The sequence below is a fragment of the Lissotriton vulgaris genome, chromosome 3_2 (assembly GCF_964263255.1).
Source record: "Lissotriton vulgaris chromosome 3_2, aLisVul1.2, whole genome shotgun sequence".
NCBI classification, from domain to species: Eukaryota; Metazoa; Chordata; class Amphibia; order Caudata; family Salamandridae; genus Lissotriton; species Lissotriton vulgaris.
In genome coordinates this window covers 69145390-69159977 of record NC_141690.1, presented here as the reverse complement: position 1 = coordinate 69159977, position 14588 = coordinate 69145390, and the positions used below count along the sequence as shown (strand labels likewise).

The window sequence follows — 14588 nt, the reverse complement described above, 5'->3', positions numbered from 1 at the left end:
CTATACATTCAGGTACATGAAGAAGGATTCTTTTCCTTTATTGCCTCGCCACATCAGATCTGTCTTATCTCAGGGAATCCTAGAACAAAAGGACAGAGGAGCTCTTAACCAAAAGTCAACCTTGCCTCTAATTTGGAATCCCAGTATTCACATATTAGATATGAGTGACCTAAAAGTAAATCTCACTAGATTTTTACTCCAGACAGTTTGCTGTAAAAGTGTAAGAAATTGTGAAAAAAAGACAGGGTGTGATTGATGTTCTTGTTTTTTTATCTCAACCATTGCAATGACTAGATTGTTGTGGGAGTTCAGACGTATGAACCTAAACCGTGTTTGGCCTCTCCCCCACACCCCCATTAAGTTTTTACTGATGTCACTTTGCTTTTAAATTTTACTGAAGTTGCCTTGCTGTTAAAGCTGGAGTTAACAAACTTAGGAGCTTATCATGGGAGCCTCTTATGACTATTTGATTGTTTTTTAATCCATGATCCCTTGTGGAAAAAGATTATTTCTTGTAGTTTATGTCCCATCATACACCCTCTCAGTCACGTCCCCGAGCCCATCATGTCGGAAAACCTGATCACAACCACACAAAAGTTGCACATGCACTCTCCTTCCTCTTAAAATTCAAAGGTGCATTCTTATGGCTAAGGTGATGTCGATAAACAGCTTCCTCACTCAAACTGTACATTCCTATGGTCAAGCCGATTCCAAGAACAAGACCCCCCTCCCCCATTTGTAACCATTTCTCTATAATCGGGCCGATTCCGAGAAATAGGCCCCGTTTTGCTAAACCACAACAGCCAATTCCGAGAAGAAGAGCCCCCGTTTGCTGAAAGACACGACACCAGACATCCTGTCAAACTACCAGTTTTTCTTTTTCTCTCTCTCTCACTCTCTTATCTAAGGAACCAGCCTAGGATTATTTCTCAATGCTCTGCTTCTGCCGTGACTTCCTCATGATTAAAGACACAGTCACGCTTCTTCCTGCCATGACATCTGTATGATTTTGACACAGTAACATTGCTACGATTTCTGTAAAATTGTGACACAGCTATCTGAGTTTTTACTAACTTCTGTATTGTTGCAAACACAGCTATCCGAGTTTTGCTCAAGGGAAGCTGCTTCCTCTTTTCTGTGTATAAATACCATGTCCTCTTTGATGAAAGTTAGAGATTCTTCCGATCCTCCTTAGGTGACGGAGCTCTCCCTTAACTCGAGTTACTGAATAAAGACCCTTTATTCGAACCACCACAAGCTCTGCTCTTCATACTTGACCTTATTGATGTTATAGAAATTCCGATCAAGGTAACTTACTAAAATATTTACCACAGCAAATTGGCGCCCGAACAGGAACTTCCCTTTCTCCCCACACGCCGGTGATGCGGACCCAAACCGGTCTCTTCAAGACATCGACGGACTTCAAAAGAGTGCACGCTGCAGGGTGTTCCTGCATGAACTCCTTCATGTCCGAGAGAGGCTGTACCGAGGTCTGAGCATCCATACGAGGCGGTGAGGACGACAGCGGAAGTCTCGACCCAGAGCCCGAAACCTGCGAAGATTGCTGAGTCCGAGGTCTTCAGAATCTCGCCAAGTCCCCCGATCAAGAGCGCAGCGCAACTAGACCAGTGTCCAGATCTTCAAGATCTTCAAGTTCTCTGCACCTCGGTGAGTACTGCTGGGGGTGTATCAAGACGGGTTCTGATTTTTCAGAGCACAGTCAAGACGGGTTCTGATTTTTCAGAGCACGGTCTAGACGGGTTCTAGGTTTCGAGAAAACGGTATGTTTGTATTCTGATACTCAGAATATATCAAGTTATCAAGTGTAAGTTTCTGTTGTTTGTTGTTTGTTGATTGTTGTCACTATGCCTTTGTTTTCAAAGTTGTGTAAACTGGGTACCCGGAGAGGGTTACTGGAACAAGATGTACCAGTCCCCCCAAAGGATACTCCTGGTTTCCTTATGTACACCAAGTATGGCATAGGTGCCGTTTTGTACTTGGATTTGTGGAAAGAGTACACTCAAGATTAAGAAATTGCGATTAGATGGCCAAAGAGTAGCACATGGGATTTGAATCGTATCATGGCAGTTGAAAAGAAATGTTGGGAAAAGAAAGCAAGATACTCGATGTTAGAGAGTATTGAATTATGGCGAAAGGAAGCACATCAAAGGGAACAGAAAGAGCAAAGGAAAGTAGAGAAAGCAAATAGAATGTCAGAAGAAAGTAAGATGAGAAAGTTACGAGAACAGAATGCAGATATTAATTTTGAACAAATAAAGAGGGAATCCTCGGCCTCCGTAACAGGAATGTATCCCGTCCTTTCACAAAAGACAGAGTCCGATGATAACCCAAGTATTCCCACAGCACCCCCATGTCCTAAAATTCCTTCTGCTCCCAAAGACTTCATTACCACCTACTTAATGGAACCTCCTCCTGCTTATACCAATCAAATAACAGCCAGACGAATAGTCACCCCGACTGAAACCATCTCTGACACCTCAAGCGGGGATCCACCCATGTTAGAATGTGATTACGACCTGACCCCAGGGGAAGGTTCACAAGTAGATATCTCCCTTCATCTACGAGAAGCTCTAGAAGGTATACGGGAGGTGCCGAATGTCACAAATTGTTTGAACAAGATCTATGAAACTCTCCAAACAGGAGAAAATTTAGAAGCCCTACAGGAAGCTATTAAAAATAGACCCATAGCACATAGAAAATGCCTCTCATGATTCATGATCACTTGTTTCATCAGAATGATAGCCAGTGCAGGAAAAGAATTCCTGATGATTTATTACAACTAGATCAAGCAGTGGTTGCAAGTAGTTATAATAAGATAAAAGAGATAGATCTCTTTATTCCACTCTTTACAAGCAAAGTTTCTGACTTCCATCAAAAAGACACCCCTACTCAGGAAATAGAGAACGAGAGTACAGACAGGGAAGAAGAAAATCATTTTCAAGGAGCAGTACGGTCCTGTATCCCTCGCTCCCAAAATAGTGGACAAATCAAGATCAAAACTAAGAAATTATTATCTCCTACAGATAGATTGTTCCAACGAACACAAGAAGCTCTAGATGATTGGATGGATGACGAACCTCCACTCACTACCCAAGAAAAAGAACTAGCCCGATCAGGCACCCACTGGGTATCTCAATACTCTATATATGGCCCTGATATAGTTGCTCAAATGTTTCTATCGATCCCTCTGACAGCCCAAAGGCTAGCAAGCATCTATATGGTTCAACACCTCATTACGATGTACGAAGATACTGGTTGCCCACCCAAAAAGTTACATTCTCTCTTACAAGACTGCTTAGAAATGAGGTGGGTGGCCAGGGGACAAGAATTCCTTAATATCTTTCTTGACCTACGACAGCGATATGTTCAATACTTTTCAGACAGTTATGACGCAAATCCCCATCACTATGACCAAGGACAGTTCCCCCTCCGAGAAGTACATCCCGTCGTAGATTCTGGAGGAAAGCTACAACATACATTTGTCTACACACCCCTAACAAAAATAGAAATACAAGAAATGAAGAAAATGGTCCCTTCTCACGAAAAAGATACTTTGGGTTTTCATAGGGAACTCAAGGATATTCTTCAAATGGGTTCCTTTACCTATAAAGATCTCAACATTCTCCTCAAAGTCCTACTACCTCAAGGGACATACGACAAACTAAAAGGAAAAGATTGGGAGGTAGAAGGGAAAAAGATAGTATGGGCAGCTTTAGAGACAGAAGAAAGTACTCGTGCTGCTGGACAAGGCCAGGGACCTCTAGTTCTAGAACTCCCTCGCCTTCTCCCGAAAATACTCTCCCAGTTACTGACCACTAAGAAAGAAGATTGGGATGCTATCTCTTCATGTAAACAGAAACCAGATGAAGATATAGGGGACAATTATACAAGATTAGAGAAATGTTTCCTCATCAACAGTGGCCTCTCCTCAGGTGGAGACGCCTATAGTCGATTGTTTGTCTCCAAATTCGTAGAAAATGCCTTACCTTCGATCAGAAATAGAGTACTAAAGTTAGAGAGTACTTGGCAAGCAAGTTCCCCTTCACAAGCACTTCAGATGCTCCAATATCACCAAAATAGGATTAGAGATGAACAAGAACAAGAAAAGAAAAGAATGAAGGATACTAAAATGAAGGTATTGGTAGCACAGACTAATACAATCCAACAGACCCTAAACAAGCTCAAACGTCACAAGAAAAAGTTACTTGCAATTATTGCAAAAGGCTAGGTCACTTTGTGCGTGACTGTCCAGTATTACAACATAATATTGCCACTGGGAAGACCCAACCCCGTAACTATCCCCCTCGACCCTCTGTTCCCACAACAGCTCCTCCAACTGATACTAAACCAGCCACCCAACTCTATCAGTACCCAGTGTCATCCTATCCTGAATTCCCCTCAATTTTATGAGACAGCTGGGAGAAACACGACAGTCGTCCACTGATCCCGGTCCCGGTTGACCAAAAGGGTCCCTATGTAAACGCTAACCTCTTAGGTAAGGAAACAAAATTCCTAATAGACACAGGGGCCAGTAGGACGACAGTACAGCATAACGAAGTTCCCAAGGTACCCCTCTCTGGCTCGAATAGTATTTCCTTGGGTTTCTCAGGTACACCAGTCATCAATAAGGTTTCTGAACCAGTATCACTCCAAGTTGGTCCTCTTACAACATCCACTGATTTGGTACTTACTAAGTCATGTTCCGAAAACTTACTTGGCATCCAGACGTTAAAGTTACTAGGTGCTGTGATATGCTGTTCCTCGGAAGGAATACGACTATTCCTCTGAGATTTCAAAGGTCATTTCACCGCACGAGAATTAGACATCAGACTAAGAGACATCCCTGCTACACTATGGGCGACAGATCCGACTGACGTAGGGTTCATGGACATTACACCACACATGGTCACATTGAAAGAAGGTGTTGTTCTACCTCGTGTCCGACAATACAAGTTACCTCCAGATGCAGAACAAGCCCTCATCCATATTATTGATGACTTAATACAGAAAGGAGTAGTCAGAGAAGTACCTTCCAACATATGTAATTCACCAGTCTTACCAGTAAGAATGAAAACAGATGACGGTGCACCACCGGTTTACAGACTAGTGGTCGACCTACGTGAATTAAACAAGTGTGTGGTACCACAATACCCTGTGGTCTCTGACATCAGTACTCTGCTAACAGCTATAGATCCTGAAGCCACACATTTTACTGTAATCGACCTGAAGAACGCTTTCTTTAGTGTACCCATACACCAAGACAGTCAGTACCTATTCGGATTCTCACTACATGGTCGTAGCTTCTGTTTCACAAGAGCTCCTCAAGGGTACACAGAAAGTACCAGTATCTACAGTCAGGCACTTAAAAGACAGTTAGAGGACATTGTTCTGCCCTCAAATACAACATTGTTACAATATGTCGATGACCTATTGATCACCGCACGCTCTGAACCAGAATGTGAACAAGCATCACGGATTGTCCTAATGTTCCTTGCACAACATGGCCACAAGGTGTCACCCTTGAAATTACAATTGTGTTTACAGCAGGTGGCCTACCTAGGACACCTACTGTCATAGGAGGGTAGGGCACTCACACCGGAAAGAATTCAACTCATTTTTAACATTCCTGTCCCTAAGACGCAGAAAGAAGTCCGTGCCTTTATTGGCCTCACGTCCTACTGTAGACAGTGGATTCCTCAATTTGCATACTTGGCCAAACCCCTGATACAGTAAACTCTTAAACAAGCATTATGTTCTGCACAGTCCTAGCTACACCCGATTATGCCAAGCCTTTTGTCCTCTTTGTCACAGAACGGGAAGGTACAGCCTTGTCAGTGCTTACACAAACGCAAGCCAACAAACATCGCCCCTGTGCTTATTTTTCTAGCACTCTTGACCCCGTTTGGTTTGCCTGCCTGTTTGAAATCTGTTGCAGCCACAGCTCTAGCAATACGACAAAGTGATTCCATAGTACTAGGACATTCTCTCGAAGTACAAGTTCCACATGCAGTAGAACTACTCTTGAATAGGACCCAGACACAACACTTTACCATAGCCCGCCTCACAGGCTACGAAGTCACTCTGTTACAACCCCACATCATCATCAAAAGATGCAATATCCTCAACCCAGCTACATTACTGCCTACTATTCCAGTTGACAATCAGATTCACGACTGCTTAGAGGTAGTCGAACTAGTCAAAAAGCCGCGATCTGATCTTACAGATGTCCCTCTAAGTACACCAGAACACACACTGTTTGTAGACGGTTCCTGTATGCACCTCCAATCAGGCGAACTTTCAGCAGACTATGCTGTCACTACAGAAAACACAGTCCTCTTAGCAGCTAGGATATCCGTACATTTGGCACAAGCAGCAGAGCTAATAGCTCTCACACAAGCCTGTGAGTGGTCTAAAGGAAAACGAGTCAACATCTACACCGATTCACAGTACGCATTCGGGGTCGTCCATAATTTTGGCATTCTGTGGAGGGAGAGAGGTTTTCTAACCTCTCATGGAATAAAGATCCAACATGGAGATCTTATCCTCCAGCTACTAGAAGCAGGACACAGACCCACAGAAGTAGCTATACTAAAATGCAAAGCACATACCAAAGTCATAGACTCTATCACTAGAGGCAATGCTCTGGCGGACGCCACAGCTAAACATGCTGCTCAGACAGGAACACTAAGCACTGAAACCATCACCAGAACTATCTGTCCAGTTATCGATCCCACCAAAGATGTAGTAGACATCCAAAACCAAGCCACAGAGACCGAAAAGAGAAAATGGGAGGAAGAGGGAGGTACACACACAGATCAAGGGTGGGTAACCAAAGACAAGTCCAAATGGTTTCTCCCTGACATAATGGTTCCCGTAATGATAGAACCTGCCCATGGTCCTGCCCACCTAGGAGAAAAAGGAATGTTAGACAGTCTGTATCTGATATGGCACAACAAGCATCTTCGTGCAGCAGCCAAACAAAAAGTACGAACATATATGATTTGCTGTCAGTTCAATCCCGGGAAAAGTATATCAGTTGAACAAGGAGGGTTCCAACCTCCAAATCCCCCCTTTGAAGTCCTCCAAATGGATTATATCCTGATGGAAAGATGTCGAGGATACAAGTATGTCCTAATAGTGGTCTGTACCTTAACCCGATGGACTGAAGCTTACCCTGTCCCAGACTATGGTGCCCAAATGACAGCTAAACAACTGGTCAGAGAATTTTTCCCAAGATAAGGGTTGCCCAGAGTCACCTACTCTGACAATGGACAACCTTTCTCTTCTAAATTGATGGAAGCGGTTTCCCTACTGTTAGGCTACACCTGGAAATTTCATTATGTCAGACATCCCCAAGCAGCAGGCCTGGTGGAGCGGCACAACCAGACATTAAAAACCAAATTGGCCAAAATCTGCGCTGACAAGCAAATAGACTGGGTGACAGCTCTTCCAGTTGCCCTGTTCTACATGCGAATGGTGGCACATTCTCGGACGGGCCTGTCACCCTATGAGATCACATATGGAAGACCTCCAAATATCTGGGGTGTCCTATCTCCTAAAAAGCTAACTGATATTGACACAAATGTACTGACAGATTACTTGACTTCTTTGATGTCTGCACTACGTTCTTGCCGTTCACAGGTGGCAGCAGCTTTTCCAGACAAGATCACCCCCGACGAGCACCCCCTTCAACCCGGCCAAAGGGTGCTCATCAGAAATTTTGACCGAACCAGCCCTCTGAAAAGAAGTTGAACGTCTCCCAAGCTGGTGCTGCTCACAATGAGGACCGCCATCAAAGTCGAAGGACGAAAAGGATGGCTTCATGTGAGCCACTGCACGCCCTTCCACGGACCAATTCCTTCGGATACTGTTGTTGATCCCGAGACCAGAGACACTAAACCATCAGACTTTAAAAACACTGAAACGACAAACTTTATTTCACCCCTTCCAGAACTTTTGCCCAAAGAAGAGTACAAATCGCGGCTGCGATCCTACCCAAAACAGACTTGAGACTTTGTGCCTGACCTCGACCTACCAGTGTCTAATTAAGCCCAAGACGGACGCTTGGTGAAGCGGTTGCTGGGAAGTGTCCGGTCACTGGTGCATACTTTACTCAGACTAAAAACAGCCGAAATCATGAAGACAAAGACTCACTGAGCGAAACTATCACAAAACAAAGTTCCTGTTTTTCTCTCTATAATGATTCTTATTTTATGCATCATGGCTTGTCTAGGTTGGTTCCTTCATCTAGCTTTCCCACTTTCTTCCCCTACGCTCTTGAACAACACTGCTATGCATTCACACGTAGATCTTCCCCGCATCTCGAAAGTAGGAGAAAAGAATTCTTCAATAACACATTCATCTCCACACTCCATCAACACCAACTAGTTATCAACAAAACCAACTGTTGGGTCTGTGGCTTAATGCCACACTCCGTACACGGAGGTATGCCTTTTATCCCTCTCCATTTCGGCTATGCTGGATCTACCTATGCTCTCTCTATGATATTCTCCGCCTCGGTTAGAAACATCCCTGAAACCAAGACCAAGAACACTAGTACCTGGAACGAGATAAAAACAAAGACTGTGCGCGCTGTTCAAAAGATGGTAGACTTCACCGTAACATGGGGACGCGCAGATAATAGTGAAAACACCAGTTATTCCCTCTTTAACGACACTACCTCCTTCAGAGAAACATTCTCAGTTCAGAAGAGACAGACAGAGCAGGGAGGATGGGCTGTGCCTCATAAGGGCCTGTTTTGTGTAAGAGGTAAGGGCAAGGGTCAGAAGATGGGAGATAGTGAGTGTAATAAAACATACACCCTACCTGACTTAAACTTCCCAACAATGACCACCGCCCCCAACACTTATTTTATTTGTGGACCTCACGCACGTACTTGGCTACCTCAAGGCTGGTGCGGGAAATGCTACATTGCATTTCTCCTCTTCCCTACCTACACCGCCCTGGGGCCTCCTGTCCTCATGGGGGTGGAAGATCCTTACGATACTCGGTCTGGCTCTAGACATTCTCTTCACCTGTTGCCTCTGTATTCAGTGTGGCCCAGCTCTCTGTAGTTTCCTTATCACTGTCTGCACTCCCAAACCCCAGTCCAGAAAGAAAGAAAAGGAAAGAATCATATTACAGGAACAAGTAGACGGCCTAATGAGTATAGAAGTAGACTAAGAAGAAGAAGAATTTTAAAGGGTATATTATGGGACAAGGAGGGAATGTGGAAAAAGATTATTTCTCGTAGTTTATGTCCCATCATACACCCTCTCAGTCACGTCCCCGAGCCCATCATGTCGGAAAACAAGCAAACGAGAACACGAGCAAACCTGATCACGCGCACACAAAAGTTGCACATGCACTCTCCTTCCTCTTAAAATTCAAAGGTGCATTCTTATGGCTAAGGCGATGTCGAGAAACAGCTTCCTCATCCAAACTGTACGTTCCTATGGTCAAGCCGATTCCGAGAACAAGACCCCCCCATTTGTAACCATTTCCCTATAATCGGGCCGATTCCGAGAAATAGGCCCTGTTTTGCTAAACCACGACAACCAATTCTGAGAAGAAGAGCCCCCGTTTGCTGAAAGACACGACACCAGACATCCTGTCAAACTACCAGTTCTTCTTTTTCTCTCTCTCTCACTCTCTTATCTAAGGAACCAGCCTAGGATTATTTCTCAATGCTCTGCTTCTGCCGTGACTTCCTCATGATTAAAGACACAGTCACGCTTCTTCCTGCCATGACATCTGTATGATTTTGACACAGTAACGTTGCTACGATTTCTGTAAAATTGTGACACAGCTATCCGAGTTTTTACTAACTTCTGTATTGTTGCAAACACAGCTATCCGAGTTTTGCTCAAGGGAAGCTCCTTCCTCTTTTCTGTGTATAAATACCATGTCCTCTTTGATGAAAGTTAGAGATTCTTCCAATCCTCCTTAGGTGACGGAGCTCTCCCTTAACTCGATTTACTGAATAAAGACCCTTTATTCGAACCACCACGGACACTGCTCTTCATACTTGACCTTATTGATATTATAGAAATTCCGATCAAGGTAAATTACTAAAATATTTACCACACCCTCTGAAATCGTTGTCGTGAAAGTTCAGCCACAGAACACAAACTGTCTTCAGACACTCTCCCTCCTCAAACATGCCAATGGATTTGTGCACTTTGGAAATAGCAAAAATGAGAATGATTATGTACTATATGTGTTGGATTTACTCTTGCCTTGCTGGTTTGCTGACTGCCTGACTTTCAAACATTCCAACATACTATATGAGTGATTGGCTTGTCTTAACGAGATACCAGCCCACATTCTTTTTTAGGTCGAGCCTGCTGTATTAGGGTATGTTGTTGAAGCGTCTACCACTCTCTGCCCATATTTGTCATTGTCTTTGTGTCATTGCCCTTCTTAAATGGTGGCTTCTGAGTTGAAAATGGGCTTGTTAGTCCCACCTTGGTACCTACCGCCTTGTCTCCATTTTTCACCCCCCTTAACTACTGGACCTTTAACTTGGCTGGTTACATGGCCTGCTTTATCTAGGGGGAGCACTATTTTTGTTATTGGCACTGATGGTGTCAATGGCGGCTGCTTTTTGGGGAATTTGCATACTGACGCTTTAGGGACAACGCAATCATTTTCAATTTTAATTTTAGTCATTTTTCATGTTGAGGGCTGCATCCACTTCTGGGGCACCGTGCTCTGTTTAATTATTTTTTTTTCCTTTCATAGTGAGCGCAGTGCTCGCTTCAAGGACACCGCTCTCTGTTTGTTTATTGTATTTGTTTTACTTTAAAACTGAGCGCGGCACCGCTTCGAGGATACAGCGCTCAGTTTCTTTATTTATTTTTAAACTTTAACACTCAGTGCGGCGCCTTCTTCAAGGACACCGTGCATAGTGTTAAAGTTAAAAAAAAGAAACCAAGCGCAGTGTCCTTGAAGCGGCGCTGCGCTCAGTTTTAACGTTAAACAAACATTTGCAATTCAATAGATCTCGCCTTTACGTGAGTTTAAGCTATTGGCATTGTCATTTACAATGCCAATAGCTTAAACTTGTGTACATGCAAGACCTATTGCATTGCAAATGCTTATTTTAGTATCTTTGCACTGCACCTTTGAATGCACTTGCAGAAACTTGTTTCCGAAACACTGCTGAGTTAGTCAAATTAATGCCATTTTGTATGTTAACATAATACAAAATATAGATCAAGGCAAGACTTTTCAACGCTTAAAGTTTGCATAACATTTAAGAGTGCTGAAATGGAAATACTTAAAACAAAATGGGTAGAAACCGACTATAATGCGCTCCAAATTAAGCACAGTGAAACGTCTTCTGGAAAGGATTTGGTGGCACAAAATATGCAATGTAGAAGCTGTTATTTTTTCACTGCTCATCTGTCACAGTATTGATTACACACTGTTCAGAGATACCTTAGTGATACGATCTGCATTCGATCCTTCTGCGCATGCACCTTTCAGAGCATCTTGTTAGCATTTTATACATTTTCAATTCAGCAGCAATTCCCTAGATTCACAGAATCAGCAAAAACTAATGGACCTTTTTTTCAAGCTTGGGATTGAATTATGCATCGGCCTTTACCCACTTCCGGAGCTCACACCTCTCAATTTTATTACACATGAAGGCGGTGCTTCTGGGGGCTGAAGACGGGAGGGATGGATGAAATGATGACTCTGGAGCTCCACGGGAGTCAGAAGCGAGTGATTAAAAGACTAGTAGTCACGCTGCTGAAGCTACTGTAGCATGAATAATGATTTATTAATAAATGGTTTCTACATAAAAAAAATAAGTGTGTTGGTATTGCATTAATAACAATGCTTATGCAAAAAGGTAAAACAAAACTTTGTGCAAGTACAAGTTCATTGTGATACTTACAGAAGCTGCAGGGAGGGCAGGTGGGAAAACACTCTCTCTTTGACTTCAGAAAAACTTCCATTGACCAAGCTCCTGTGGAGAAACAAGTCTCATTACCATACCACTGGAGATGGAAGATAAATGTAAATATCTATATTTTACATGGAGCACAGTATTGCCAGCTTGAGACTCATTTCCAGACCCACCCCCTATCAGAGGCACAGGGAGATGACGTAATATATGCTCACTAAGATGTGCAATTTGATCAAGTAGTGAAGCCTGGATTTTAACTCGGGTTTCCTGGCTGCACCGTCCACCTGCCATTGGCCATCCCCTACCAGCATAAATTGCAAAACTTGAAGGCAAACATTTTACACTCATGATGCCACTGTTTCTAAAAAAAATAGCAAACTGCATTAAGTCAAATGCCATTATCATAATAATAAGTAACTGTCAGATTCCCTAAAATTATTATTGGTTTCTCAATTTTGGAGGCACATTCGGTGTATAGGGAGACATTTTATCAGGACAGATCTGGGGTGGTAGGCATATTGTCAGCTAAGTTCCACTCGCATAGGAAAGTGTGCATTCCCTGTTATCCTTTCATTTGACCACCTGCTTCAATTTTCAAGAGGTTTAGGAAAGTACTCAGTGGCATAAACTTTATCCGTAAAGATGGATCATCTACTCTTGAACCCTGCGTTTACCAAAAATACACTGAGAATGCATTCAAAGATTCCTGTAACCAAATTATGCAAATGAAGAACTAACAATGTCCAGATACTTTTTAAACTGCGCCACTGAACTACAAGATGAAAGGGGTACGCCAGCGTCAGTGGGCGCACGTTTATTCACATTTTGGATCTAGGTAGGCCTATTCAAGTTGCTTGTGTTTACATGGAAAACTCAATTGAGAGGTTTTCCTTTTTTTATAGCGCTCTGCGTCGCCCTTATGTTACTTCACAGTGCAGGGGTGGTTTGATTAAAAAAAACACAGCTTCACGTGGGGAAAAGTGAAGTTAGAGTTCAGCTAGTTGAAATAGGAATCTTGTTTAATATTCTTCATTCACGGCGCCCGTTCTGTACAGAGTACAATCAAGTTCATGACACTGCTTGTGTTATACTATCACTATGCAAATCACGACGTAAAAACAAAAAGACTGGCCGCAAAACATTACATACATATATCGACTAAATGCAGCCCCATCAAGGCTATACACAACATATTCACTTCCACCTCTCCAGGGGTATTAAGCGCCATATAAATGCAATTTAAATATAGTGTTGTATAATAATCAGTTAAAACTCCTGTTTGGCTGAATAATATAATTTCAATTTCTGATAGTTTCCTATTTACATTTATATACGAATGTGTGTTCACGCAGGAACATATCACCGCTGCCTTTCAGAAACGGGCCCCACTTAATTGTAAATTCCCCCAAGCTTCACAGAGAAGGTAAAGAACGAACGGAGTAATGGCAGCACTGCACCGCCAAAGGAAGAGAAGAAGAAACTTACAAGGAGCTGATGTCGCTGGCCAAGCTTCTGGGGACCCACGGAGAGCCGACGCAGATGACGGATTCCTTTGTGCAGCTACATGCGGATGGGCATTTGCCGAGCGCCTTCGCCTGGACCAGATGCAGCATGCATCCGAGCAGGAGCAGTGGCCAGAGGGGGGCCCTGGGAGCCGTCATCTTCGGCCCCGGGGCAGCGCGCGCTGGGGTACCCGGTGTCCGCGTGAGGAGCAGTGCGCAGGCGGCGTCGCTGTGTCTCGCGCTCCCCAGGCTCGCGCTGTCTCTCTCTCTGCACCATGAGATGTTGCACCGGGCTCCTGACATCAGCACTTCGCTCGCAGCCGCCGCGTTTTTTCTCCAATGAATATTTCATTAAAGACTCCATTCAGGAGTGTTTAAAAATAATCCCCCCGGCATGTGAGGTTCGTACTCCTTCTCACAATCTCTGGCTTCTCCGTGAACGCGAGAGGGTGACCTTGGGGGGAAGACACTGGAGAAGTGTTGATGCTCTCTGTTGTGAATGGCAGGAGCGCTCCTCCTTGCAGCTGTTAGTTGGCTTCCCTGACTCAGAGCAGTAGCTAGATTGCACGGAAGAGGAGGCATTCGAGAATTAAATGTTACTTTAGTTAAGAGCCATATGTTAGTTCAGTTGTATATTATTTTCTGTCATACCTCACTGTTTTGTTGGTTTTACAAATATGATCCGAAAGATGGCGGCAGAACGCATGGAAGTAAAAGAGAGGAAACCAGGGTCACCTTAGATACCTCTGGTCATGCCCTTGCTACCCCTGCACACTGGGGTCATTAAGGAAGCAGAAGGAACAGATGGTCTACACATCTATTAAAACATGTTTTACTGTCTGCAGGTTCAACTCTTTGCCCTTCCTGTTGTGACAAATAGGCGGTTGTTACAAAGTTATTGGTGTGCTCTGGGTTAAATCTGTAATGTGACTGAGTGGCGAAGTGTAAGAGGTTACTTCTGCTACATCTGGAATTTTGGCAAACTGATGTCCATGAGAGTAAAGGCTACAAGTATCAAACAATTTTGCATTCGCAAACGGTGCAAATCGGTAATTTCGCTCGTTTGCGAATGCAAAATAGCCCTTCAAGATGTATGAAAGGCTTTGTAGTCTCAATTTTAAGTAATCGCAAAAATTGCAATTAAATAA

The 14588-nt window shown here is 43.5% G+C and overlaps 1 protein-coding gene across 1 annotated transcript in view; it reads right to left on the bottom strand.

The window, feature by feature from the left end:
- The window catches only part of LGI2 (leucine rich repeat LGI family member 2), a 403046-nt gene extending 389202 nt beyond the window's left edge, over positions 1-13844 (bottom strand). The window contains exons 1-2 of the mRNA XM_086964016.1: positions 13424-13844; positions 11927-11998 (exon numbers count right to left, since the gene is read on the bottom strand). Coding sequence (XP_086820142.1) covers positions 11927-11998; positions 13424-13743 — 392 coding nt within the window. The 5' untranslated portion in view covers positions 13744-13844. The remainder of the gene's footprint in view (positions 1-11926; positions 11999-13423) is intronic.
- Between the last annotated feature and the right edge of the window lie 744 nt (positions 13845-14588).